A 25103-nucleotide genomic window follows, 5' to 3' on the forward strand; every position below is an offset into this window, starting at 1 on the left:
CTAAGCACGCTTTAGGAGCGGCCACCCCCCCACCCCCACACAGAATGACATGAAACCGGACGTGCTGACGATTTCACTCTGAACAGTATGTATGTTTGTATGTATAGAGACAGCTTTGGTGTAGGTACGCCGTTTAACATCCAGTCCAGTTTTAAGCTCATTCAGTCGTGTTTATTGCTCCAAATCCGACAAGCGATTTTCTAGAGGTATTATTTTCTTGTCTTTCTCTTCATTTTGTTTCCTCAATTCTTGTTTGTTGTGTTGAAAGTTTTTGTTTTGTTTTGTTGTTTAATTTCCTCCAGATCGTCTTCAGCAACAGCATTAGCTTTCTTCGGCCTCATACTGCATGGTGTTGCTGCACAGTCCGGTGTCGGTGTAACCCCGGGTTACCCCGGGTTTACACCGGTTGCGGTTGCGGTGCGGTTGTGGTGCATTCCGGCGACGCAAGCAATTAGATTCCATTCATTCGAATGGTGCAGTTTACACCGCTTGCGGGTGCGTTGCGTGTCGACTGTGTCTCAGCTGCGGCGTGCCGCAGCCCTTCCGCAAGGATAGACCTATTTTCTATTTTTGCCGGACGCCGCAGCGGTAGGCCTCCGGCAAATGGCAAGCTAGCACAAAACACATCGAGCGGGACAGGAAGACCGACGCAGTTTCAAAATAAATGTCCGGTTACCTTTCAAGATAAAACACTCGCCAGCTCCTATTTCGCAAGCATGCTAGCAAAACGTGATGTGGACGTAGACGGGCCTGGAGTTAACGTGCGAGGTGCTCATTCACGGTTTAGACACCAGCGAACATGGACGAGGAGAGGTTTATATTGGAGGTAGAAAGCCACAAAATAATAAAAGTCCACCTCTCTTTCTGCTTTTCTGTTGCGCACAGACTTTCTGTGTGTTTGTCGTTGTTTTTAATGCCACATGATCGCGCGCGGTCACGCGAGACACGACGGGAAGTGGTTGGCGACGGAGCTGCCGGACCGCAGCTGTGCGGAGCCGGTGTGGATTGGCCAAAAAATTGACGCGTCCGGTAGGGGTGGCACAAAAAACCGATTCGACCGAACCATCGGTCGTCAAGGGGAGCTAAACGACCGTATCGGTAGCAGACTTGTCAACCGATACAAAATCCGCCGGGAATCCTTAGATATATTGCTTGTAAAGCTGTGGACCGGATATCGCGTTGCTGTGAATCGGTTGCGAGTGAGGCTTTATGGTTTTCATAACAATAGCAAGAGTTCTGCACCGTGCTCTACTTGTTTTGTTTACATTTCAGTAGCAGCACTATTCAAGCTACTTCCGTGTTTCCAGAGAGCTAGCAAAGTAGCGCTCAGAGACGCTTCATTCCCCGGATGTTGTAAACATAATGCAAAGACGTTACGCACCTTGGGGGGGAGCCTACCGTCAACGCCGTGCTCGCGACACGGCGCGCGCGCGCACAACGAGTGACAACATGCAACAGAGAGACAGTTAGCAGAAGCCGGTGCCGTACATCTCGGTATTTCCCATTGCTATCGAGTCCTCTCGGTGCACTTGTATGTCCCGGGCCGGCGTTGGTACTGCGCGCAAGCCAAAAAGAATAACTCCCGTGACGATCCAATGCATGGATTCAAACGACACAGGTATGTCCCACAGCCAACACACCAGCTAAGCTAAAAGCACACTGCAAGTATCTCATTTCTCAGTTTGTGGCTCCCTGTCAATGTCTACAACTAGCATGAGCAGCAGATAGGAGAACTGAGACGTGCCCGCGATTACGTCATCAAACTCAAAATGAACGACAGCCCAAAAAACAAAACAAACAGTGGTGATCCGTGGTCATCATCGTGTCTCAGATTAAAAAAAACAAAAAAGATATCATACATTAACCAAAAATGAATGTGATGGCAAAGAAAAACAAAAATTGTTAAAAACAAAAATTGTTGATAAAAAGGTTAGGGCACTTTTGGAAATATTTTTGGATATATTAAGTTGTTAAAATGCGTTTGATAGATTTATTGTTCCATAAGGTGGCTTCATATTTCTTTTGGCTGGACGGTAGGTTTATTTCATGTCTTAAATTTATGTTTCTGAAATACTTCACAATGTGGACATATTCTGTTTAATTGTGTTAGTGTCTTTTTAAAGGTTAAATATTTATATTTCAAATTGAATTATCAGCCTTTTGTTTTCCTGATCCTTATTTTGAATTAAAAAAACAAACAAAAAACAATTAGAACTGTCAATAACAACTAATAAATATTTAAACTGATACATTTTCAGTCATATCGCCCAGCCCTTTGTTCCGGTCCATTTAAATAATTGATTCAATATATAAAAATATAGAAGACATTGTTGTTGTTCTTTTTTAACACATTTGTTGATACTGTAAAAATTTGTGGTGTTTTAAGATTAATGTTTACAAGCAACAAATGTCACTATAAGTTTTGAATATTGAAATTAATCGTATCGAATCGAAAATTGTATCGTTCCCAAACTTAATCGAACCGTATCGAACCGTTCTGTTCTGAAAGATAATCGTTTTTCAATCGAATCGCAACTTGTGTATCGAGATACATATCGAATCGGCCTCATGTCAGAGATTCCCACCCCTAGCGTCCGGAGCACGCAGTCAAGACGCACCGCACCGCACCGCAGCCGCACCGCACACGCAACCGGTGTAAACCCGGGGGAACGGACACGTCCCGCTACAGGATTGGCTGGAAATTATCCAGTTGACGTCAAACATTGGAAAGAAAATATTTAAGATATAATTTAAATAACAAAATGTACGGAATAAAATTGTAAAAACGTAAATAAACCTAAGAATATAAATGCAAGATATATTGAATAAAGAATAAAATAGTTTGACTAAATGAAATCATTGTCTCAGATGTGACAAATATTGTCAGTTTAGATTGTTAATGTGTTCCTATTATTATTAAGACGGTATTTTGTTATTGATTTGTGAACGTCTTAAAAAAAGAAACCAAACCGAAGCAAACTTCGTTAGCGCTGCTGTACTACTGACGTCACCGGCAAGCGCAACGGTGCTTCAATCTCTCTCTATATTTTTTTCACTCATGCCTTTATATTTTTAGGTTTATTTACGTTTTTACAATTTTAGTCCATAAATTTTATTTTGAACAACTGTAAACGGACAATCCTGTAGCGTGACGTCATCTGCAGGCGACCCCAATACAATCTGGCAACCCGATCACATCTTACACCGATGGCTCAATTTGCTAGTCGGCCAACTTGCCTGGTGTTAAAGCTGGACCCTCCATCCACTTCTGCTCGCCGGTTTCCACTTGCTACCGGGCTCAATGTTGTCTGTCCTCGGGTTGCACCTTGCTGTGCCAAAATAGTCCACGATGCATACGTGGCAGGCGTCAGCGTCAGCAGCATCCGTCTATGTGCAGTACAGACCAAAGACTCGTGCCAAACTTTTCCCTCGCGTTGCAGTTCTAATCTCACCTGTCCTCGCGTTGCTCGTGATTGATTGTAATTTGAAATCCAGAATCCTGGCACCGATCGTCGGGGGAAAACCCGGAAGACCAGCAGCGATCGTCGATGAGATGAGCGTGGCAGCGATCGTCGATGAGGGTGGCAGTTGAGCCAAATGCCAAAAATATTCTTAGGGCAATCAAAAGTAAATTGGCATTGGATTTATTTTTTCCCCAACTGCATTTTTGCTCATCTGTCCCTGAACACAGCTCATAGTTGCTGCTACAGCAAACTATACTAACCTACTACTAATCGTACTTCCAATAGTAGCAACATCTACATCTATTTGGCTCATGACTTGGCAACCTTTACATCACGTGGACCTCAGTGAAAACTAAATGGGGAAACTTGATTTAGACAAAGAGAAGTGAAAATAGTAATGCTAGCTACACTTAAGGTTGCATGTTTTGTGAAAATCGACCGCTGCCTGTAATGCTTCGTTGCAGATGAGCCATGGTCTCTGCAAGTGCAGATTAATATCTACAGAATACACAGCCTCCAATGAATTTGGGCCCTTAGCAACATTAGATTTTGGGGGCCCCTATCACCACCAATAATAGTCATTATTGGTCATTCATACTCCTATATAAACTTATTTCATGTCCTACTATTTCATTATGAATATCCTTTTGTAAAGACATACATGGGACTTGTTACATTGCAACCCACAGTGATTTAGGCCAGGGTTCACCAATACCGGTCCTCGAGGTCCGGAGTCCTGCAGGTTTTAGATGTTTCCACCTACTAACACACCTGATTCATACAATCAGCTCATCAGCATGCCTGACAACAATCCTGATCTTAAGTATCAGGTGTGTTGGTAGGCAGAAATATCTAAAACCTTGCAGGACTCCGAACCTCGAGGGCCGAAATTGGTGAACCCTGATTTAGGCGATCAAAGTAGACAATGGTTTGCAAACTTGCAGGCAAATCTTTGAAGAACTGAAATATTTAGCAAATCCCCCTTCTGGCCACACAAAGCCCCAAAGAGAAGCCTGCTACATTTTAGTTTGAAATGTGAGAAAATTGAGTAACACAATATGGGACTGATTTACACTGGTACAGTAGTAAGTGGCACACTGAATGTCATCTGGGCCGAGTAAGTACCAACATAATCAAATAAACCAATTGTTTACTGTAAACACAATTTGCTTCATTATTATTTGCTTTGAATAAAGTGCAACAGCATATATACATAAGAAAGATAGTATTAAATGCATAAACACATATCAAACACATACCGGTGCTTAAATATTGATGTTAATGAACAGGAATACCTGAAGCAATAAAATGTGATATACAGCTAAATAAAAATGAGAAAATTAATTAATTAATTAATTAATTAAATTAATTTATGTATTTATTTGTTCATTTTTCCTTTCGGACAGCATTGTGACAATCAAACATTTCATCATCCAATTTCAACATGTAATAACCGAAAAGAAAAAGGGCTGACAGGAAGAAGCATGACGCTTATAAATTCTGTCAAGAATTATGTTTATGTAAAATGTGCAAAAGCTTCAATGAAAATGGGTAGAAAAATCTGAACAATTCACAGCAATGCAAATATTTGGCTCTATATTCGTTAGGGATGTAACGATATCCAAACATCACGATACGATATCACGATATTGTGTGGAGGTTGGCGATACTAATAAAGGTCACAATATTGTAAAATATATATATATATATATATATATATATATATATATATATATATATATATGAGTTCATACTAAAAAAAAAAAAAAAAGCCCACAATCTTGTGCTTTTGTAAATTACAGCAATGCATATAGGGGGCCAAAACATCCTTAATGAAAATTAAATTGCACTAATAAACTAGCCACCAGAGGGTGCTAGAACTGCACAAATGAAAATCAACCTGATATTTTAAACTGAGGTGTTCCTTTTAAATATTGTGGACATGACGACGACGATATTGTTGCAGTTTTAATATCATGATATCACGATATTCCCGTATCGTTACATCCCTAATATTCATGATTTTTTTTCTGTGGGAGTGGTATGAGACTTCCTGCCTCGACGGGAGTGAAAATCTACCCCCATATCTTTGGTTGGCCGATTTTGAAAAGCCAACCATACGTGTCACCCTCGCAGCAGGTTAAGGAGCATAAACATTTAGTGGGGAGAGAGGACGAAAGAGAGAGAAAGAGGGAGCGAGAAACACAGACAATAGGAAACTACGCTGTCAGTTCTTTTTCAACAGAAACAAACTTTTGACAGTATGAGTCTCTGTCTTTCTCTTTTTCGGAGCCCCTTGATGGTCACGGTGCCCAAAGCAGCCACTTAGTCTAGGGATGTAACGATAAGGGCAATATCATGATATTAAAACTGCCACAATATCGTCGTCGTCATGTTCACAATATTCAAAAGGAACACGTCTCTTTAAAAAAAAGAAAAAAAAAAGAAAAAAAGTCAGGTTGATTTCCATTTGTGCAGTTCTAGCACCTTCTAGTGGCTACTTTATTAGTGCAATTTAATTTTCATTAGGGATGTTTTGGCCTTCTATGTTGAAAATCTATGCTAATTGTCAGATGAAGGATGGAGGAATTCAATGTGTGCTTGCATTAGCTAGTAAGTCCCTCAAAGTGTTATTAGAGATTGGAGGTAGTTTATATGCACACCCGTCACCATGGGCTTGGCCATAGGGGTCCGTGCCCGCCCACCAAGATGATTGTGCCCGCCCAGTTGAGGCATGGATCTCTAAAATGGTTCTTCTTTTTTTATTATTATATTTTTCCATTCATTCGGTTTAGCACTCTTATATCCGAGTGTCAGTAAACGCAACACAGGTCTCGGGGTGTCGGAGGTATACGTTTGTGTTGGCTGCAGTTCATTGCTTCTAATGCTCGCCACTCGCCGAATTGTTCTTGCTTTTGGCGTTGGCTACGGCCAACGGTGGCCATTTGGACAAGTAACGTTTTCTGGCGGCATTCTTGCAAGATGTCACAATATGAAGAAATAGTGGTATGGTTTTGTTTGATTGATAGTCTTATCTGCAACAGCCATCACAGTCTTACTGAAAATAATGCTAGGTATGCCTTACGCTGACTTATACGCATACGCGACAAATATGTCAATGTTGGTGTTCAATGCAAGAGTCATGTACATTTTGTACAAGTGAAGCTGCATGTTTCTGAGGACGCTGGCGCACAAGACAACTGAGGAGGGACATACTACAAACTTCTTTCGTGTCGGCAACTAAAGAGTCACTTGGGGGAAAAAAAAAAAACTCTACGGGACCCACATATCGTTTTGGCTTCTGCAATGAGGTAGTGTTTTGCTTTCCTTTTTTCTTTTTAATTCTGCTGCAGACACCGTTCCAACAGGTGGCCCGTTCAAAGCAATATGTCAGCACATCCGCCCTATTGGATGTGGCCATTACATGGGCAAAAATAGTAGGATTGGCTTTGAATGGGATAATATAATCAAAGGTAATAATAATTCCTTATTAATCCAATGAGTTGTGGCTTGATGATACATCTCCAAGGAGAAACAGAAGGAGGCATCTTTACAAATAGCTTCACTTTGCCTCATCCAGTATGGCTGTGGCATCAACGTACTCACGACGCCACCGCAGTCTACTTTATGTGTGTGTACTGTAAATGCAGTCTATGATAATACTGTCAACGGGCGCCATTCAATGGATAGATGCACGACAGAGCTACATGAATTTATCCAAATATATTTATTGGGCAAGTTAATGCTGTCAGTATGGTATTCATAATAATTGGGCCCGCCCATGCATTTCATGTGCCCCCCTTAAGCCTGGGCTCTGGTGACGGGTCTGTTTATATCTATTGCTGTTATGTACAAAAGCACAATATTGTGCTTTTTTTAGTATGAGCTTTTTTTTTTTTTTTTTTTTTACAATATTGTGTTCTTTTTTAAATATCACCAACCCCCCCACAATATCGTGATAATTATCGTATCATGATGTTTAGATATCGTTACATCCCCACTTAGTTCGCTTGTGCCTTGAGTCGGCCCTTAGTTTTTATTTATTGCTTTACTCATGGCTTAAGAGTTTGTGAAGATGACGTTCGCTCTGGTGAAGTACTAAATGGCTTTTTTGCACAGTGGAGGCTCAAAATGACCAAGGGACCATGGTGTTGCACAGGTACCGCTGGCTCCGTATTCGAATCATGGCAGTGGGAAGCACATCCCAAACGTCGTGATGAGCATACATTTAGCTTGAGTACAATTTTGAACCTAGCAAACGCACACACAAAACCACAACACATGTATTTATTTGGCCTAAAAGGGCCATAAATAAACCTTTATTCTATGGATTTATTAACAAGCCACAGAAAGTCCATGGCTGCCCACCCACAGCACTTAAACCATCTCATTCATGGAGCAGCTCACAAAGACACGAGACCCATTTGAGTTCACCTGGTTTTCTATAACTCCGAAGGTTTTCTTCCTTATAAAATGAACCAAAACGTAATAATACTGTACCAAACTGGAGGCAGCGCAGCGGGGCAAACAAACGCCGAGATTGGATGCTTTGAGAAAGGGTTTGTAGAGCGGTTGGGGGGGGGGACGCTTGAATCAAAGCAGTAACAACACTGGTAAAAGTATGAACACCTGCAAACTTGTTTTGTCTTTGTCTCGCAAAGCTGATGCTGAATGTGCTTGGCTTTTAGCATTTGTGCTCCACTAACCCCTTTTCATCTTCCCTCCAAAACAGTCCACCTTGTCCTCCCTCCCCTACGCTTCCTCTGTTGTTTTTGCATAACATAAGTGAAATAATATCTGTAATGATAAAACCTATAGCAGCAAAAAAGTAACAGAGGAATAAGAGCTTAGAAAGCAAGTGAGCCCTGGATTTCTAAAGGAAGGCATGGGTTAAGAGAACTCCATGGGATTTAAGACCAGGCTCGAGCCTGGATGCGGGGAGAGGTTGCCGGGCTCATCCGCAGAGCTCATCTCCCATTCTTGGCCACCTTGCACAGTGCGGTCATGATGCGGCCGAATCTTTCGCACAGCTCCAAGGTGGAGTAGGCGACAACCTTCGGGGGGTCGTGGAAGGTTTTGATCTCCGTCGAGCAGTCCAGTAACTTGGGGAGAAAGTCAGTCAGCTTTTCTTGGAGGTTGGCTATCAACAGAAAATGGCCAGACAGAGAAAGATAGTTTCATTGGACGGGCTTTGCATCCTCATTTAGAACTCAAAACATAGACATCAAATGAGCAAATATTTGGACTATGATATCATATGTGGCAGCACGTTGCACAAACAGAGAGTAAAAGTCTAGAGAGTATGGGCCTGGGTGATAAGTCAGCCTTTCCTGAACATTTGCCAGAACAAGCTTTTGCTGGACAAACTCAAATGAGCTTCGACACAGGGAGGGGAGAGGTAAAAAAAAAAAAAAAAAAAAAAAAAAAAAATACACTTAAAAAACTATTGCCCAACAGTACAATCCGACTGCTTTATTATTACTAGTGCTTAAACGTAATTATGTGACTGCTGCGGAGCAAAGCAGTAGCGTAGCTACTGCTTGCAAAGCAAAGCAGTCACATCTTACTATCCTAGAAAACGGCGTTTATTATAGCAGAATTTTTCAGGAAAAAATGCGGCCCGAACCGTTGAACGTACCGGCACAAATGAGGTATAAAGTCCCATAGGAATGAATGGAGAAGGGGGGAAAATTAAGCACCTTTTTCCAAGCCACGCTGCGCGCACATACATTTACCGAAGTTAAGTTAAAGTTAGCATGCTAATGCTAAGTTAGCATGCTACAGCTAGCATAGCATGCTAATGCTAATGTTAAGTTAACAAACTAATGCTAGCTCAGCATGCTAATGTTAAGTTAGCATGCTAATGCCAAGTCAGCATGCTAATGCTAGCTTAGCATGCTAATCATAATACTGAATTAGCACACTAATGCTAAGTTAGTATTAATGCTAATGTTAATTTAGCATGCTAATGCTAACTTAATATGCCAATGCTAGCTTAACATGCTAATGCTAATTTAGCATGCTAATGCTAATGTTAAGTTATCATGCTATTGTTAATGCTAAGTTATCTTAGCATGCTAATGCTAGCTTGTTGACTGATCAAGAGGTAAAGTACACCAACATTTGGCAAACTGTTCAGTGCATTCGACTTTCCACCTTGCAAGAGTCAGCAGTCACGTCCAAAATTTCCGCGGAAATTTTTTAGTCTTAAATACTATTATACTATAGTATGTATGTCAAGAATAACCATTGTTACTTTGTTTGTCTGCTGTTTGTTTATTCATTCATTCATTCATTCATTCATTCATTCACTTACCTACTTCTTAATTCATTGATGTAAATTGCATTCACTTGTATACTTAAAATGTATTGTTTTGTTCTTATTTTACTTTTCTTACTCTTCTTACTGCATGACCGATTTCATGTACAGCATTTTGTATACAGTAGTGCTTGTTTTAAAGTGCTTTATAAATAAAGTTGAGTTGTTTAAAATAATCCAGGTGCTTGACAATGGCAGAAAATTAAAGTGATGTTTTAAAGAGATTTAGGATTTAGTGCCATCTAGTGGTGAACTAAGAGAACGTGCCAATTTTGAAGCATGCGCACTGCAGTGCCTCAGATGACGAACTTAATTGGTTCCGGAACCTCGTTTGTAAATTGAAACCTTCTTGAATAGAGGTAACTTTTCCCATTAAAATGAATGGAAAAACAATTAATCCGTTCCAGTATTTATGTGTGGCGGCTGTGACTCAGGGTGTAGAGACGGTTGTCCAGTAACCCGAAGGTTGCCTATTCGATTCCTGCTCTTCCCTAAAGTCATGTGCCGTTGTGTCCTTGGGTAAGACACTTCAGACACATAGCCTCCAGTGTCACTCACTTACTGGTGCCTGAAAGGTATGAATGTGTGAGTGAATGAGTAATGTCTCCATAAATCGTCTTTGAGTGTCTAGAACAGCGCTATAGAAATCTGATGCATTATTATTATTATTATTATTATTATTATTGCTATTGAGATTATTATAATTATTATTATTATTATTATTATATACAGTGTGGTAGTGTTTAGAACGTGAATGAAGAGATGAGGTTGCATACTTCGAGAATCAGCTGAGTTCATTCACACAACCTATAGACAGAGTAATAATATACACGACATACTCTATCCATATTAGATATGACATGACACATCTGTCTTATGTTCATCAAATAAAACCTATTTTACAACTTCATCTTAAAATTTTAATAGTATAATTATAATTTGATCTGAGAGTAATTCTAAGATCAGTAAGCGAGTGTTTTAATAATAATAATAATAATAATAATAATAATAGATTTATTTATAACGCACTTCACAGTTGATGTAAAAAAAAAAAAAAAAGTATAAAATAAAAGTATAAAATAAATTTCAATGTGCACAGTACAGGCAACAATAAAAGCAATGGAAGCACAAAGTAAACTAGAGCTGCGAGCAGCTATAAAGGGCCCTCGCAGCCCGTGCCACGTTGGGGTACTTGCACGTTGGGGGACTGGCACGTTGGGGTACTGTCACATTGGAAGCAGAATTTCTTTGAAAATGGCATGATAAACCTTTACATGTGGATTTTCTTTGCCAGGTGTGATGAATGTTTCAAGCTCAATGGGTTTTGTTGAACGTTAAGATCTGCAAAAATTAACACCCATTTTTATTTTTAGGCAATAAGTTGCCCTGATTGGTATTTTTTGGAAAAATATATGTACCCATCATCGCTCGTACTCATTGCACAATGTTGCTTTTATTGTCCATAGAGGCTATCAAAATTAAATCAAATAAAAAAAAAAAGTATGCATGTTTGGATAGGTCTGATGCCAGTGAACATTTTGAGTGGTGGAAAGTAAAATAATATTCATAAATGACTTAGTTATCACACTTACAATTAGTTTACAATTTTTGTAAAAATACCATATGTGGGGTATTTTTTTTTCACGCCTCAAGGGCGAGGTGGCGCTGCATATATAACTGAATATTGTCATAGAGATACCTTCAGGCCTTGACTATAAACATACATGTCAAGTTTGGGATTTTTTTTGGAGCATGTACCGGAGAGTTATTCAGCATATCCTTTTTCATTGCGAAACACAAAATTTGATGCCCCGCCCTCATCATATAGTATTCCGAAAAGTCAAGATTTTTCTGCCTGTCGGCTCAGGTCTTGACATGGTCCAGGTCAAGTCTGAAGTCAGTCGGATGAAACGTGTAGGAGAAGTGGGTAAAAGTATGCCCCCTGTAAATGTGCAAAAATCGTCAAAAATGGGACATTCAAAAATTCGTAGCTCACTTCCTGTTCATTTTAGCATATGGATCCAAGAGACTTTTTTGTAGGTCTTGGACTCCCTCATACACCTAAAAACATTCGTCGTTCTTGCTTAAACGTACAACCGGGGCTGCTTCGTTAAAAATTTCTAGGGGGCGCTATTGAGTCATTTTTGTAAAAATAGCACAATACATGATAAAATATTACTCATTTTACCAGGCCAGATGTGTGTGCCAAGTTTCATGAGTTTCTGTGCATGTTTAGACCCTCAAAATCGGCGTTGTTTTCTTGGCGAACAGTGCTTCGCGAAAACTCACAAACTTCGTGTTGTGACATCATGAAGGCCGAAACCCTCTTCTGAGCAAATATGAGGTAGGTCCAGTTAACGTGTTTGGAGAGAAACGTTGAAGAAAATTCGTAAGAAAAAAAAATGCCACTAGGTGGCGCTATAAGTAAGATGAAATATAAGTTCGTAGATGTCTTAAGGGCTGGACTCTCATCAAATGTGTGAAATTTTGAGGAGATAGGATCATGTGGGTCAAGTTAAAGCAACTTTTATTGTCGCGAAAAATTATCAGACTTTGCGACACCGTAACGGCCACGCCCTTTGGCGAAAAGTTACAATATTCGGTGTGGGGCATGATCAACATCTTAAGGCTTTTCTGACAAATTTTCAACTGGATCCCTTCAACGAGCTAGGCACAGTAGCTAAAAACGTAAAGTATGACATTTATTGTCACCACTAGGTGGCGCTAAATGTAGAACTGAATTTTATTATATAGATGTTTTCAGGCCGTGACTATTAAGTTGCATGAGAAGTTTGAGATTTTTTGAAGCTTGCACATGGGAGTTATTAACCATTTTGTCTTTCTGGACAAATGAAATTTTAAAGGCAATATTTGATGCCCCACCCCCGTCATATAGTATTCCGAAAAGTAAAGATATTTTGCCCAGTTGTTGTCTCAGGTCTTGAGATGATACATGCCAAGTTTGAAGTCAATCGGATTAAAACTGTTTGCAAAGGTGGGAAAAGTATGACCACAGTGAATATGCAAAAATGGGCCAAAATTGGACATACAAAAATTCATAACTCACTTCCTGTACATATTTGCTATATGGTCCCAATTGACTTTTTGTGCGTCCCGGGGTGCTACAAGTGCCTGCCAAATTTCGTAGCTCTAGGTCAGACGTGCCGGGATTGTTTTTTATTTTTTTATGCTAGGGGGCGCTATAGAGTCTCGTTGTCATAACAACATCAGAATATAAAATTTTTCGCCGGGCACGAAGAGTGTGCAAATTTCGGTGAGTTTTCGTAAATGTTTAGGTCGTCAAAAATGCGATCGTTTGCGGAGAATAAAGAAGAAGAATAACTAGAGCTGCGAGCAGCTATAAAGGGCCCTCGCAGCCCGGGCCACGTTGGAGTCCTTGCACGTTGGGGTACTTGCACGTTAGGGTACTGGCACGTTGGGGTACTGGCATATTGGAAGCAAAATTTCTTTGAAAATGGCATAATAAACGTTTACATGTAGAATATTTTTTTTGCCAGTGTGTGTCAAGCTCAACGGGTTTTGGTGATTGTTAAGACCTGCAAAAATCAGCGTCCTTTTTTATTTTTAGGCAATGAGTTGCCCTGATTGGTATTTTTTGTAAAAGTGTATATATACATCATCGCTCGTTGTACTCATTGCACAATGTTACTTTTATTGTCCAAAGGGGCAATCAAAAATGAATAAAACAAAATGGAAACGTACATACGTTTGGATCGGTGTGAAGCCAGTGAACAATTTGAGTGGTGGAAACTAAAAGAATATTCAGAAATGACTTAGTCATCACACTTAGAATGAGTTTACATTTTTTTGTACAAAATACCGTATGTGGTTTTTTTTTTTTATATAAGCCTCAAGGGCTAGGTGGCGCTGTATTTATAACTGAATGTTGTCATCGAGATACCTTCAGGCCTTGATTATAAGCATACATGTCAAGTGTGGGATTTTTTTTGGAGCATGTACCGTGGAGTTATTAAGCATATCCTTCATTCACGATATTGCTTTTAATGTCCACAGAGGCTATCAAAAATAAATAAAAATATATATATGTTTGGATAAGTCTGATGCCAGTGAACATTTTGAGTGGTGGAAACTAAAAGAATATTCATAAATGACTTAGTTATCACACTTAGAATGAGTTTACATTTTTTGTACAAAATACCGTATGTGGGGTATTTTTTTTTTATGCCTCAAGGGCTAGGTGGCGCTGCATATATAACTGAATGTTGTCATAGAGATAGCTTCAGGCCTTGACGATAAACATACATGTCAAGTTTGGGATTTTTTGGAGCATGTACCGGGGAGTTATTAAGCATATCCTTTTTCAGTGCGAAACACAAATTTTGATGCCCCGCCTTCATCATATAGTATTTCGAAAGGTCAAGATTTTTCCCCCTGTCGTTGGCTCAGGTCCAGGTCAAGTCTTAACTCAGTCAGATGAAACGTGTAGGAGAAGTGGGCAAAAGTCTGCCCCCTGTGAATGTGAAAAAATTGTCAAAAATGGGACATTCAAAAATTCGTAGCTCACTTCCTGTTCATTTTAGCATATGGGTCCATTAGACTTTTTTGTAGGTCTTGGGCTCCCTCATACACCTAAAAATATTCGTCGTTCTTGCTTAAACGTACAACCGGGGCTGCTTCGTTAAAAACTTCTAGGGGGCGCTATTGAGTCATTTTTGTAAAAATAGCACAATCAACAATAAAATATTGCTCATTTTACCAGGCCAGATGTGTGTGCCAAGTTTCATGAGTTTCTGTGCATGTTTAGACCCTCAAAACTGGCTTTGTTTTCTTGGCGAACAGTGCTTAGCCACACCCACAGCAATTCGCGAAAACTCACAAACTTCGTGTTGTGACATCATGAAGGCCGAAACCCTCATCTGAGCAAATATGAGGTAGGTCCAGTTAACGTGTTTGGAGAAAAACGTAGAAGAAAATTCGTAAGAAAAAAAATTGCCACTAGGTGGCGCGATCAGTTAGATGAAATATAAGTTCATAGATGTCTTTAGGGCTGGACTCTCATCAAATGTGTGAAATTTTGAGAAGATAGGATCATCTCGGTCAAGTTAATGCAGCTTTTATTGTCACGAAAAATCTTCAGAATTTGCGGCACCGTAGCGGCCACGCCCTTTGGTGAAAAGTTACAATATTCGGTGTGGGGCATGATCAACATCTTAAGGCTTTTCTGACCAATTTTCAACTGGATCCCTTCAACGAGCTCAGCGCAGTAGCTAAAAACGTAAAGTATGACATTTATTGTTACCACTAGGTGGCGCTATATGTATGACTAAATTTTATCATATAGATGTTTTCAGGCCGTGACTATTACATTGCCTGAGAAGTTTGAGATTTTTTGGAGCTTGAACATGGGAGTTATTAAGCATTTGCTCTTTCTGGACAAATGAAATTTTAAAGGCAATATTTGATGCCCCGCCCCCATCATATAGTATTTCGAAAAGGCAAGACTTTTTGCCCAGTTATTCTCTCAGGTCTTGAGATGATAAATGCCAAGTTTGAAGTCAATTGGATGAAAAATGTTTGCAAAGGGGGAAAAAGCATGACCACAGTGAATGTGCCAAAATAGGCCAAAATTGGACATTAAAAAATTCATAGCTCATTTCCTGTACATTTTAGCTACATGGTCCCAATAGACTTTTTTGTGCGTCTCGGGGTGCTACACGTGCCTGCCAATTTTTGTTGCTCTAGCTCAAACGTGCCGGGCTTGGTTTTTATTTTTCTACGCTAGGGGGCGCTATAGAGTCTCGTTGTTATGACGACTTCATAATATCAAATTTTTCGCCGGGCCTGAGGAGTGTGCAAAGTTTGGTGAGTTTTCGTGAATGTTTAGGTACCCAAAATCGGGATCGTTTGCGGAGAATAAAGAAGAAGAAGAAGAAGAAGAAGAAGAAGAATAATAACTAGAGCTGCGAGCAGCTATAAAGGGCCCTCGCAGCCCGGGCCACGTTGAGGTACTTGCACGTTGGGGTACTGGCACATTGGAAGCAGAATTTCTTTGAAAATGGCATGATAAACATGTGTATTTTATTTATTTTTTTTGCCAGGTGTGATGAGTGTGTCAAGCTCAATGGGTTTTGGTGATTGTTAAGATCTGCAAAAATCAGCGTCTTTTTTCTATTTTTAGGCAATGAGTTGCCCTGATTGGTATTTTTCGTAAAAGTATATATACGCATCATCGCTCGTACTCATTGCACAATGTTGCTTTTATTGTCCATAGAGGCGATCAAAAAAAAAATAAAACTAAATAAAAAATACGTATGTTTGGATCGGTCTGATGCCAGTGAACATATTGAGTGGTGGAAAGTAAAAGAATATTCATCAATGACTTAGTTATCACACTTACAATGAGTTTACAATTTTTGCAAAAATACCGTAAGTGAGGCATTTTTTTTTTTTATGCCTCAAGGACTAGGTGGCGCTGTATTTATAACTGAATTTTGTCATAGAGATACCTTTAGGCCTTGACTATAAATATACATTTCAAGTATGGGATTTTTTGGAGCATGTACCTGGGAGTTATTAAGCATAGCCTTCATTCACGATACTGCTTTTAATGTCCATAGAGGCTATCAAAAATACATAAAACTAAATAACAAAAATATGTATGTTTGGTTAGGTCTGATGCCAGTGAATATTTTGAGTGGTGGAAAGTAAAAGAATATTCCTAAATGACTTAGTTATCACACTGAGAATGAGTTTACATTTTTTGTACAAAATACCGTAAGTGGGGTATTTTTTTTTCATGCCTCAAGGACTAGGTGGCGCTGCATATATAACTGAATGTTGTCATAGAGATACCTTCAGGCCTTGACGATAAACATACATGTCAAGTTTGGGATTTTTTGGAGCATGTATCGGGGAGTTATTAAGCATATCCTTTTTCAGTGCGAAACACAAATTTTGATGCCCCGCCCTCATCATATAGTATTAACAAAAGTCAAGATTTTTCCGTCTATTGTTGGCTCAGGTCTTGGCATGGTCCAGGTCAAGTCATAAGTCAGTCGGATAAAACGTGTAGGAGAAGGGGGCAAAAGTATGCCCCCTGAAAATGTGCAAAAATCGTCAAAAATGGGACATTCAAAAATTCGTAGCTCACTTCCTGTTCATTTTAGCATATGGGTCCAAGAGACTTTTTTGTAGGTCTTTGGCTCCCTCATACACGTAAAAATTTTCGTAGATCTTGCTTAAACGTACAATCGGGGCTGCTTCGTTAAAAATTTCTAGGGGGCGCTATTGAGTCATTTTTGTAAAAATAGCACAATCAACAATAAAATAGTGTTCATTTTACCAGGCCAGATGTGTGTGCCAAGTTTCATGAGTTTCTGCGCATGTTTAGACCCTCAAAACTGGCGTTGTTTTCTTGGCGAACAGTGCTTAGCCACGCCCACAGCGATTCGCGAAAACTCACAAACTTCGTGTTGTGACATCATGAAGGCCGAAACCCTCATCTGAGCAAATATGAGGTTGGTCCAGTTAACGTGTTTGGAGAAAAAATGTACAAGAAAATTCGTAAGAAAAAAAATTGCCACTAGGTGGCGCTATCAGTAAGATGAAATATAAGTTCGTAGATGTCTTTAGGGCTGGACTCTCATCAAATGTGTGACATTTTGAGAAGATAGGATCATCTCGGTCAAGTTCATGCAGCTTTTATTGTCACGAAAAATCTTCAGATTTTTGCGGCACCGTAGCGGTCACGCCCTTTGGCGAAAAGTTACAATATTCGGTGTGGGGCATGATCAACATCTTAAGGCTTTTCTGACCAACTTTCAACTGGATCCCTTCAACGAGCTCAGCGCAGTAGCTAAAAACGTAAAGTATGACATTTATTATCACCACTAGGTGGCGCTATATGTATAACTGAATTTTATCATATAGATGTTTTCAGGCCGTGACTATTACGTTGCCTGAGAAGTTTGAGATTTTTTGGAGCTTGAACATGGGAGTTATTAAGCATTTGCTCTTTCTGGACAAATGAAATTTTAAAGACAATATTTGATGCCCCGCCCCCATCATATAGTATTTCGAAAAGGCAAGACTTTTTGCCCAGTTGTTCTCTCAGGTCTTGAGATGATAAATGCCAAGTTTGATGTGAATTGGATGAAAAATGTTTGCAGAGGGGGAAAAAGCATGACCACAGTGAATGTGCCAAAATCGGCCAAAATTGGACATTAAAAAATTCATAGCTCACTTCCTGTACATTTTAGCTACATGGTCCCAATAGACTTTTTGTGCGTCTCGGGGTGCTACACGTGCCTGCCAATTTTCGTTGCTCTAGCTCAAACGTGCCAGGTTTGGTTTTTATTTTTCTACGCTAGGGGGCGCTATAGAGTCGCGTTGTTATGACGACTTCATAATATAAAATTTTTCGCCGGGCCTGAGGGGTGTGCAAAGTTTGGTGAGTTTTCGTGAATGTTTAGGTTCTCAAAAATGCGATCGTTTACGGAGAAGAATAATAATAATAACTAGAGCTGCGAGCAGCTATAAAGGGCCCTCGCAGCCCGGGCCACGTTGGGGTCCTTGCACGTTGGGGTACTTGCACGTTGGGGTACTGGCACGTTGGGGTACTGGCATATTGGAAGCAAAATTTCTTTGAAAATGGCATAATAAACGTTTACATGTAGAATATTTTTTTGCCAGTGTGTGTGTCAAGCTCAACGGGTTTTGGTGATTGTTAAGACCTGCAAAAATCAGCGTCCTTTTTTATTTTTAGGCAATGAGTTGCCCTGATTGGTATTTTTTTGTAAAAGTGTATATACACATCATCGCTCGTTGTACTCATTGCACAATGTTACTTTTATTGTCCAAAGGGGCAATCAAAAATGAATAAAACAAAATGGAAACGTACATACGTTTGGATCGGTGTGAAGCCAGTGAACAATTTGAGTGGTGGAAACTAAAAGAATATTCATAAATGACTTAGTTATCACACTTAGAATGAGTGTACATTTTTTGTACAAAATACCGTATGTGGGGTATTTATTCATTTTTTTATATAAGCCTCAAGGGCTAGGTGGCGCTGTATTTATAACTGAATGTTGTCATAGAGATACCTTCAGGCCTTGATTATAAGCATACATGTCAAGTGTGGGATTTTTTTTTGGAGCATGTACCGTGGAGTTATTAAGCATATCCTTCATTCACGATATTGCTTTTAATGTCCATAGAGGCTATCAAAAATAAATAAAAATATATATATGTTTGGATAAGTCTGATGCCAGTGAACATTTTGAGTGGTGGAAACTAAAAAAATATTCATAAATGACTTAGTTATCACACTTAGAATGAGTGTACATTTTTTGTACAAAATACCGTATGTGGGGTATTTTTTTTTCATGCCTCAAGGGCTAGGTGGCGCTGCATATATAACTGAATGTTGTCATAGAGATAACTTCAGGCCTTGACGATAAACATACATGTCAAGTTTGGGATTTTTTGGAGCATTTACCGGGGAGTTATCAAGCATATCCTTTTTCATTGTGAAACACAAATTTTGATGCCCCGCCCTCATCATATAGTATTTCGAAAAGTCAAAATTTTTCCCCCTGTCATTGGCTCAGGTCTTGACATGGTCCAGGCCAAGTCTTAACTCAGTCGGATGAAACGTGTAGGAGAAGTGGGCAAAAGTCTGCCCCCTGTGAATGTGCAAAAATCGTCAAAAATGGGACATTCAAAAATTCGTAGCTCACTTCCTGTTCATTTTAGCATATGGGTACAAGAGACTTTTTTGTAGGTCTTGGGCTCCCTCATACACCTAAAAATATTCGGCGTTCTTGCTTAAACGTACAACCGGGGCTGCTTCGTTAAAAATTTCGAGGGGGCGCTATTGAGTCATTTTTGTAAAAATAGCACAATCAACAATAAAATATTGCTCATTTTACCAGGCCAGATGTGTGTGCCAAGTTTCAGGAGTTTCTGTGCATGTTTAGACCCTCAAAACTGGCCTTGTTTTCTTGGCGAACAGCGCTTAGCCACGCCTACAGCAATTCGCGAAAACTCACAAACTTCGTGTTGTGACATCATGAAGGCCGAAACCCTCCTCTGAGTGAATATGAGGTAGGTCCAGTTAACGTGTTTGGAGAAAAACGTAGAAGAAAATTCGTAAGAAAAAAAATTGCCACTAGGTGGCGCTATCAGTTAGATGAAATGTAAGTTAGTAGATGTCTTTAGAGCTGGACTCTCATCAAATGTGTGAAATTTTGAGAAGATAGGATCATCTCGGTCAAGTTAATGCAACTTTTATTTTCACGAAAAATCTTCAGATTTTGCGTCACCGTAGCGGCCACGCCCTTTGACGAAAAGTTACAATATTCGGTGTGGGGCATGATCAACATCTTAAGGCTTTTCTGACCAATTTTCAAATGGATCCCTTCAACAAGCTCAGCACAGTAGCTAAAAACGTAAAGTATGACATTTATTGTAACCACTAGGTGGCGCTATATGTATAACTGAATTTTGTCATATAGATGTTTTCAGGCTGTGACTATTACGTTGCCTGAGAAGTTTGAGATTTTTTGGAGCTTGAACATGGGAGTTATTAAGCATTTGCTCTTTCTGGACAAATGAAATTTTAAAGGCAATATTTGATGCCCCGCCCCCGTCATATAGTATTTCAAAAAGGCAAGATGTTTTGCCCATTTGTTCTCTCAGGTCTTGAGATGATAAATGCCAAGTTTGAAGTCAATTGGATGAAAAATGTTTGCAAAGGGGGAAAAAGCATGACCACAGTGAATGTGCCAAAATAGGCCAAAATTGGACATTAAAAAATTCATAGCTCACTTCCTGTACATTTTAGCTACATGGTCCCAATAGACTTTTTTGTGCGTCTCGGGGTGCTACACGTGCCTGCCAATTTTCGTTGCTCTAGCTCAAACGTGTCGGGCTTGGTTTTTATTTTTCTACGCTAGGGGGCGCTATAGAGTCGCGTTGTTATAACGACTTCATAATATCAAATTTTTCGCCGGACCTGAGGAGTGTGCAAAGTTTGGTGAGTTTTCGTGAATATTTAGGTACCCAAAATCGCGATTGTTTGCGGAGAATAAAGAAGAAGAATAATAATAATAACTAGAGCTGCGAGCAGCTATAAAGGGCCCTCGCAGCCCGGGCCACGTTGGGGTCCTTGCACGTTGGGGTACTGGCATATTGGAAGCAAAATTTCTTTGAAAATGGCATAATAAACGTTTACATGTAGAATATTTTTTTTTGCCAGTGTGTGTCAAGCTCAACGGGTTTTGGTGGTTGTTAAGACCTGCAAAAATCAGCGTCCTTTTTTATTTTTAGGCAATGAGTTGCCCTGATTGGTATTTTTTGTAAAAGTGTATATACACATCATCGCTCGTTGTACTCATTGCACAATGTTACTTTTATTGTCCAAAGGGGCAATCAAAAATGAATAAAACAAAATGGAAACGTACATACGTTTGGATCGGTGTGAAGCCAGTGAACAATTTGAGTGGTGGAAACTAAAAGAATATTCATAAATGACTTAGTTATCACACTTAGAATGAGTGTACATTTTTTGTACAAAACACCGTATGTGGTTTTTTTTATATATATATATATATATATATATAAATGCCTCAAGGGCTAGGTGGCGCTGTATTTATAACTGAATGTTGTCATAGAGATACCTTCAGGCCTTGATTATAAGCATACATGTCAAGTGTGGGATTTTTTTTGGAGCATGTACCGTGGAGTTATTAAGCATATCCTTCATTCACGATATTGCTTTTAATGTCCATAAAGGCTATCAAAAATAAATAAAAATATATATATGTTTGGATAAGTCTGATGCCAGTGAACATTTTGAGTGGTGGAAACTAAAAGAATATTCATAAATGACTTAGTTATCACACTTAGAATGAGTTTACATTTTTTGTACAAAATACCGTATGTGGGGTATTTTTTTTTTATGCCTCAAGGGCTAGGTGGCGCTGCATATATAACTGAATGTTGTCATAGGGATAACTTCAGGCCTTGACGATAAACATACATGTCAAGTTTGGGATTTTTTGGAGCATGTACCGGGGAGTTATCAAGCATATCCTTTTTCATTGCGAAACACAAATTTTGATGCCCCGCCCTCATCATGTAGTATTTTGAAAAGTCAAAATTTTTCCCCCTGTCGTTGGCTCAGGTCTTGACATGGTCCAGGCCAAGTCTTAACTCAGTCAGATGAAACGTGTAGGAGAAGTGGGCAAAAGTCTGCCCCCTGTGAATGTGCAAAAATCGTCAAAAATGGGACATTCAAAAATTCGTAGCTCACTTCCTGTTCATTTTAGCATATGGGTACAAGAGACTTTTTTGTAGGTCTTGGGCTCCCTCATACACCTAAAAATATTCGTCGTTCTTGCTTAAACGTACAACTGGGGCTGTTTCGTTAAAGATTTCTAGGGGGCGCTATTGAGTCATTTTTGTAAAAATAGCACAATCGCCGATAAAAAATTGCTCATTTTGCCAGGCCAGCTGTGTGTGCCAAGTTTCGTGTGTTTCTGTGCCAGTTTAGGCCCTCAAAATTGGCGTTGTTTTCTTGGCGAACAGCGCTTAGCCACGCCCACAGCGACTCGCGAAAACTCACAAACTTCGTGTTGTGACAGCATGAAGGCCGACACCCTCATCTGAGCAAATATGAGGTAGGTCCAGTTAACATGGTTGGAGAAAAACATTGAAGAAAAATCATAAGAAAAAAAATTGCCAGTAGGTGGCGCTATCAGTAAGATTAAATATAAGTTTGTAGATGTCTTTAGGGCTGGACTCTCATCAATTGTGTAAAATTTTGAGAAGATAGCATCATCTCGGTCAAGTTAATGCAGCTTTTGTTGTCACGAGAAATCTTCAGACTTTGCGGCACCGTAGCGGCCACGCCCTTTGGCGAAAAGTTACAATATTCGGTGTGGGGCATGATCAACATCTTAAGGCTTTTCTGACCAATTTTCAACTGGATCCCTTCAACGAGCTCAGCACAGTAGCTAAAAACGTAAAGTATGACAATTATTGTTACCACTAGGTGGCGCTACATGGATAACTGAATTTTATCATATAGATGTTTTCAGGCCGTGACTATTAAGTTGCCTGATAAGTTTGAGATTTTTTGGAGCTTGAACATGGGAGTTATTAAGCATTTGCTCTTTCTGGACAAATGAAATTTTAAAGGCAATATTTGATGCCCCGCCCCCGTCATATAGTATTTCGAAAAGGCAAGATTTTTTCCCCAGTTGTTCTCTCAGGTCTTGAGATGATAAATGCCAAGTTTGAAGTCAATTGGATGAAAAATGTTTGCAAAGGGGTCAAAAGCATGACCACAGTGAATGTGCCAAAATAGGCCAAAATTGGACATAAAAAAATTCATAGCTCATTTCCTGTACATTTTAGCTACATGGTCCCAATAGACTTTTTTGTGCGTCTCGGGGTGCTACACGTGCCTGCCAATTTTTGTTGCTCTAGCTCAAACGTGCCGGGCTTGGTTTTTATTTTTCTACGCTAGGGGGCGCTATCGAGTCGCATTGTTATGACGACTTAATAATATCAAATTTTTCGCCGGGCCTGAGGAGTGTGCAAAGTTCGGTGAGTTTTCGTGAATGTTTAGGTACCCAAAATCGCGATCGTTTGCGGAGAATAAAGAAGAAGAAGAATAATAATAACTAGAGCTGCGAGCAGCTATAAAGGGCCCTCGCAGCCCGGGCCACGTTGGGGAACTTGCACATTGGGGTACTGGCACATTGGAAGCAGAATTTCTTTGAAAATGGCATGATAAACATGTGGACTTTTTTTTTTTTTTTTTTGCCAGGTGTGATGAGTGTGTCAAGCTCAATGGGTTTTGGTGATTGTTAAGATCTGCAAAAATCAGCGTCTTTTTTTTATTTTTAGGCAATGAGTTGCTCTGATTGGTATTTTTCGTAAAAGTATATATACACACATCATCGCTCGTACTCATTGCACAATGTTGCTTTTATTGTCCATAGAGGCGATAAAAAAATAAATAAAACTAAATAAAAAATACGTATGTTTGGATCGGTCTGATACCAGTGAACATATTGAGTGGTGGAAAGTAAAAGAATATTCATAAATGACTTAGTTATCACACTTACAATGAGTTTACAATTTTTGCAAAAATACCGTAAGTGAGGCATTTTTTTTTATGCCTCAAGGACTAGGTGGCGCTGTATTTATAACTGAATTTTGTCATAGAGATACCTTCAGGCCTTGACTCTAAATATACATTTCAAATATGGGATTTTTTGGAGCATGTACCTGGGAGTTATTAAGCATAGCCTTCATTCACCATATTGCTTTTAATGTCCATAGAGGCTATCAAAAATACATAAAACTAAATAACAAAAATATGTATGTTTGGTTAGGTCTGATGCCAGTGAATATTTTGAGTGGTGGAAGGTAAAAGAATATTCCTAAATGACTTAGTTATCACACTTAGAATGAGTTTACATTTTTTGTACAAAATACCGTAAGTGGGGTATTTTTTTTTCATGCCTCAAGGGCTAGGTGGCGCTGCATATATAACTGAATGTTGTCATAGAGATACCTTCAGGCCTTGACGATAAACATACATGTCAAGTTTGGGATTTTTTGGAGCATGTATCGGGGAGTTATTAAGCATATCCTTTTTCAGTGCGAAACACAAATTTTGATGCCCCGCCCTCATCATATAGTATTTCCAAAAGTCAAGATTTTTCCGTCTGTTGTTGGCTCAGGTCTTGGCATGGTCCAGGTCAAGTCATAAGTCAGTCGGATAAAACGTGTAGGAGAAGTGGGCAAAAGTATGCCCTCTGAAAATGTGCAAAAATCGTAAAAAATGGGACATTCAAAAATTCGTAGCTCACTTCCTGTTCATTTTAGCATATGGGTCCAAGAGTCTTTTTTGTAGGTCTTTGGCTCCCTCATACACGTAAAAATTTTCGTAGATCTTGCTTAAACGTACAATCGGGGCTGCTTCGTTAAAAATTTCTAGGGGGCGCTATTGAGTCATTTTTGTAAAAATAGCACAATCAACAATAAAATATTGTTCATTTTACCAGGCCAGATGTGTGTGCCAAGTTTCATGAGTTTCTGCGCATGTTTAGACCCTCAAAACTGGCGTTGTTTTCTTGGCGAACAGTGCTTAGCCACGCCCACAGCGACTCGCGAAAACTCACAAACTTCGTGTTGTGACAGCATGAAGGCCGACACCCTCATCTGAGCAAATATGAGGTAGGTCCAGTTAACATGGTTGGAGAAAAACATTGAAGAAAAATCGTAAGAAAAAAAATTGCCAGTAGGTGGCGCTATCAGTA

At 39.6% G+C, this 25103-nt stretch overlaps 1 protein-coding gene across 5 annotated transcripts in view; it reads right to left on the minus strand.

The window, feature by feature from the left end:
* Window positions 1-7750: 7750 nt before the first annotated feature.
* usp25 (ubiquitin specific peptidase 25) overlaps window positions 7751-25103 on the minus strand; it is a 267458-nt gene continuing 250105 nt past the window's right edge. For all 5 annotated transcript variants that reach the window (XM_077504218.1, XM_077504216.1, XM_077504215.1 and 2 more), the window contains one exon: window positions 7751-8604. In XM_077504218.1, the coding sequence (XP_077360344.1) occupies window positions 8432-8604 (173 nt within the window). In that variant the 3' untranslated portion in view covers window positions 7751-8431. The remainder of the gene's footprint in view (window positions 8605-25103) is intronic.

The sequence above is a fragment of the Festucalex cinctus genome, chromosome 18, assembly GCF_051991245.1.
Source record: "Festucalex cinctus isolate MCC-2025b chromosome 18, RoL_Fcin_1.0, whole genome shotgun sequence".
NCBI classification, from domain to species: Eukaryota; Metazoa; Chordata; class Actinopteri; order Syngnathiformes; family Syngnathidae; genus Festucalex; species Festucalex cinctus.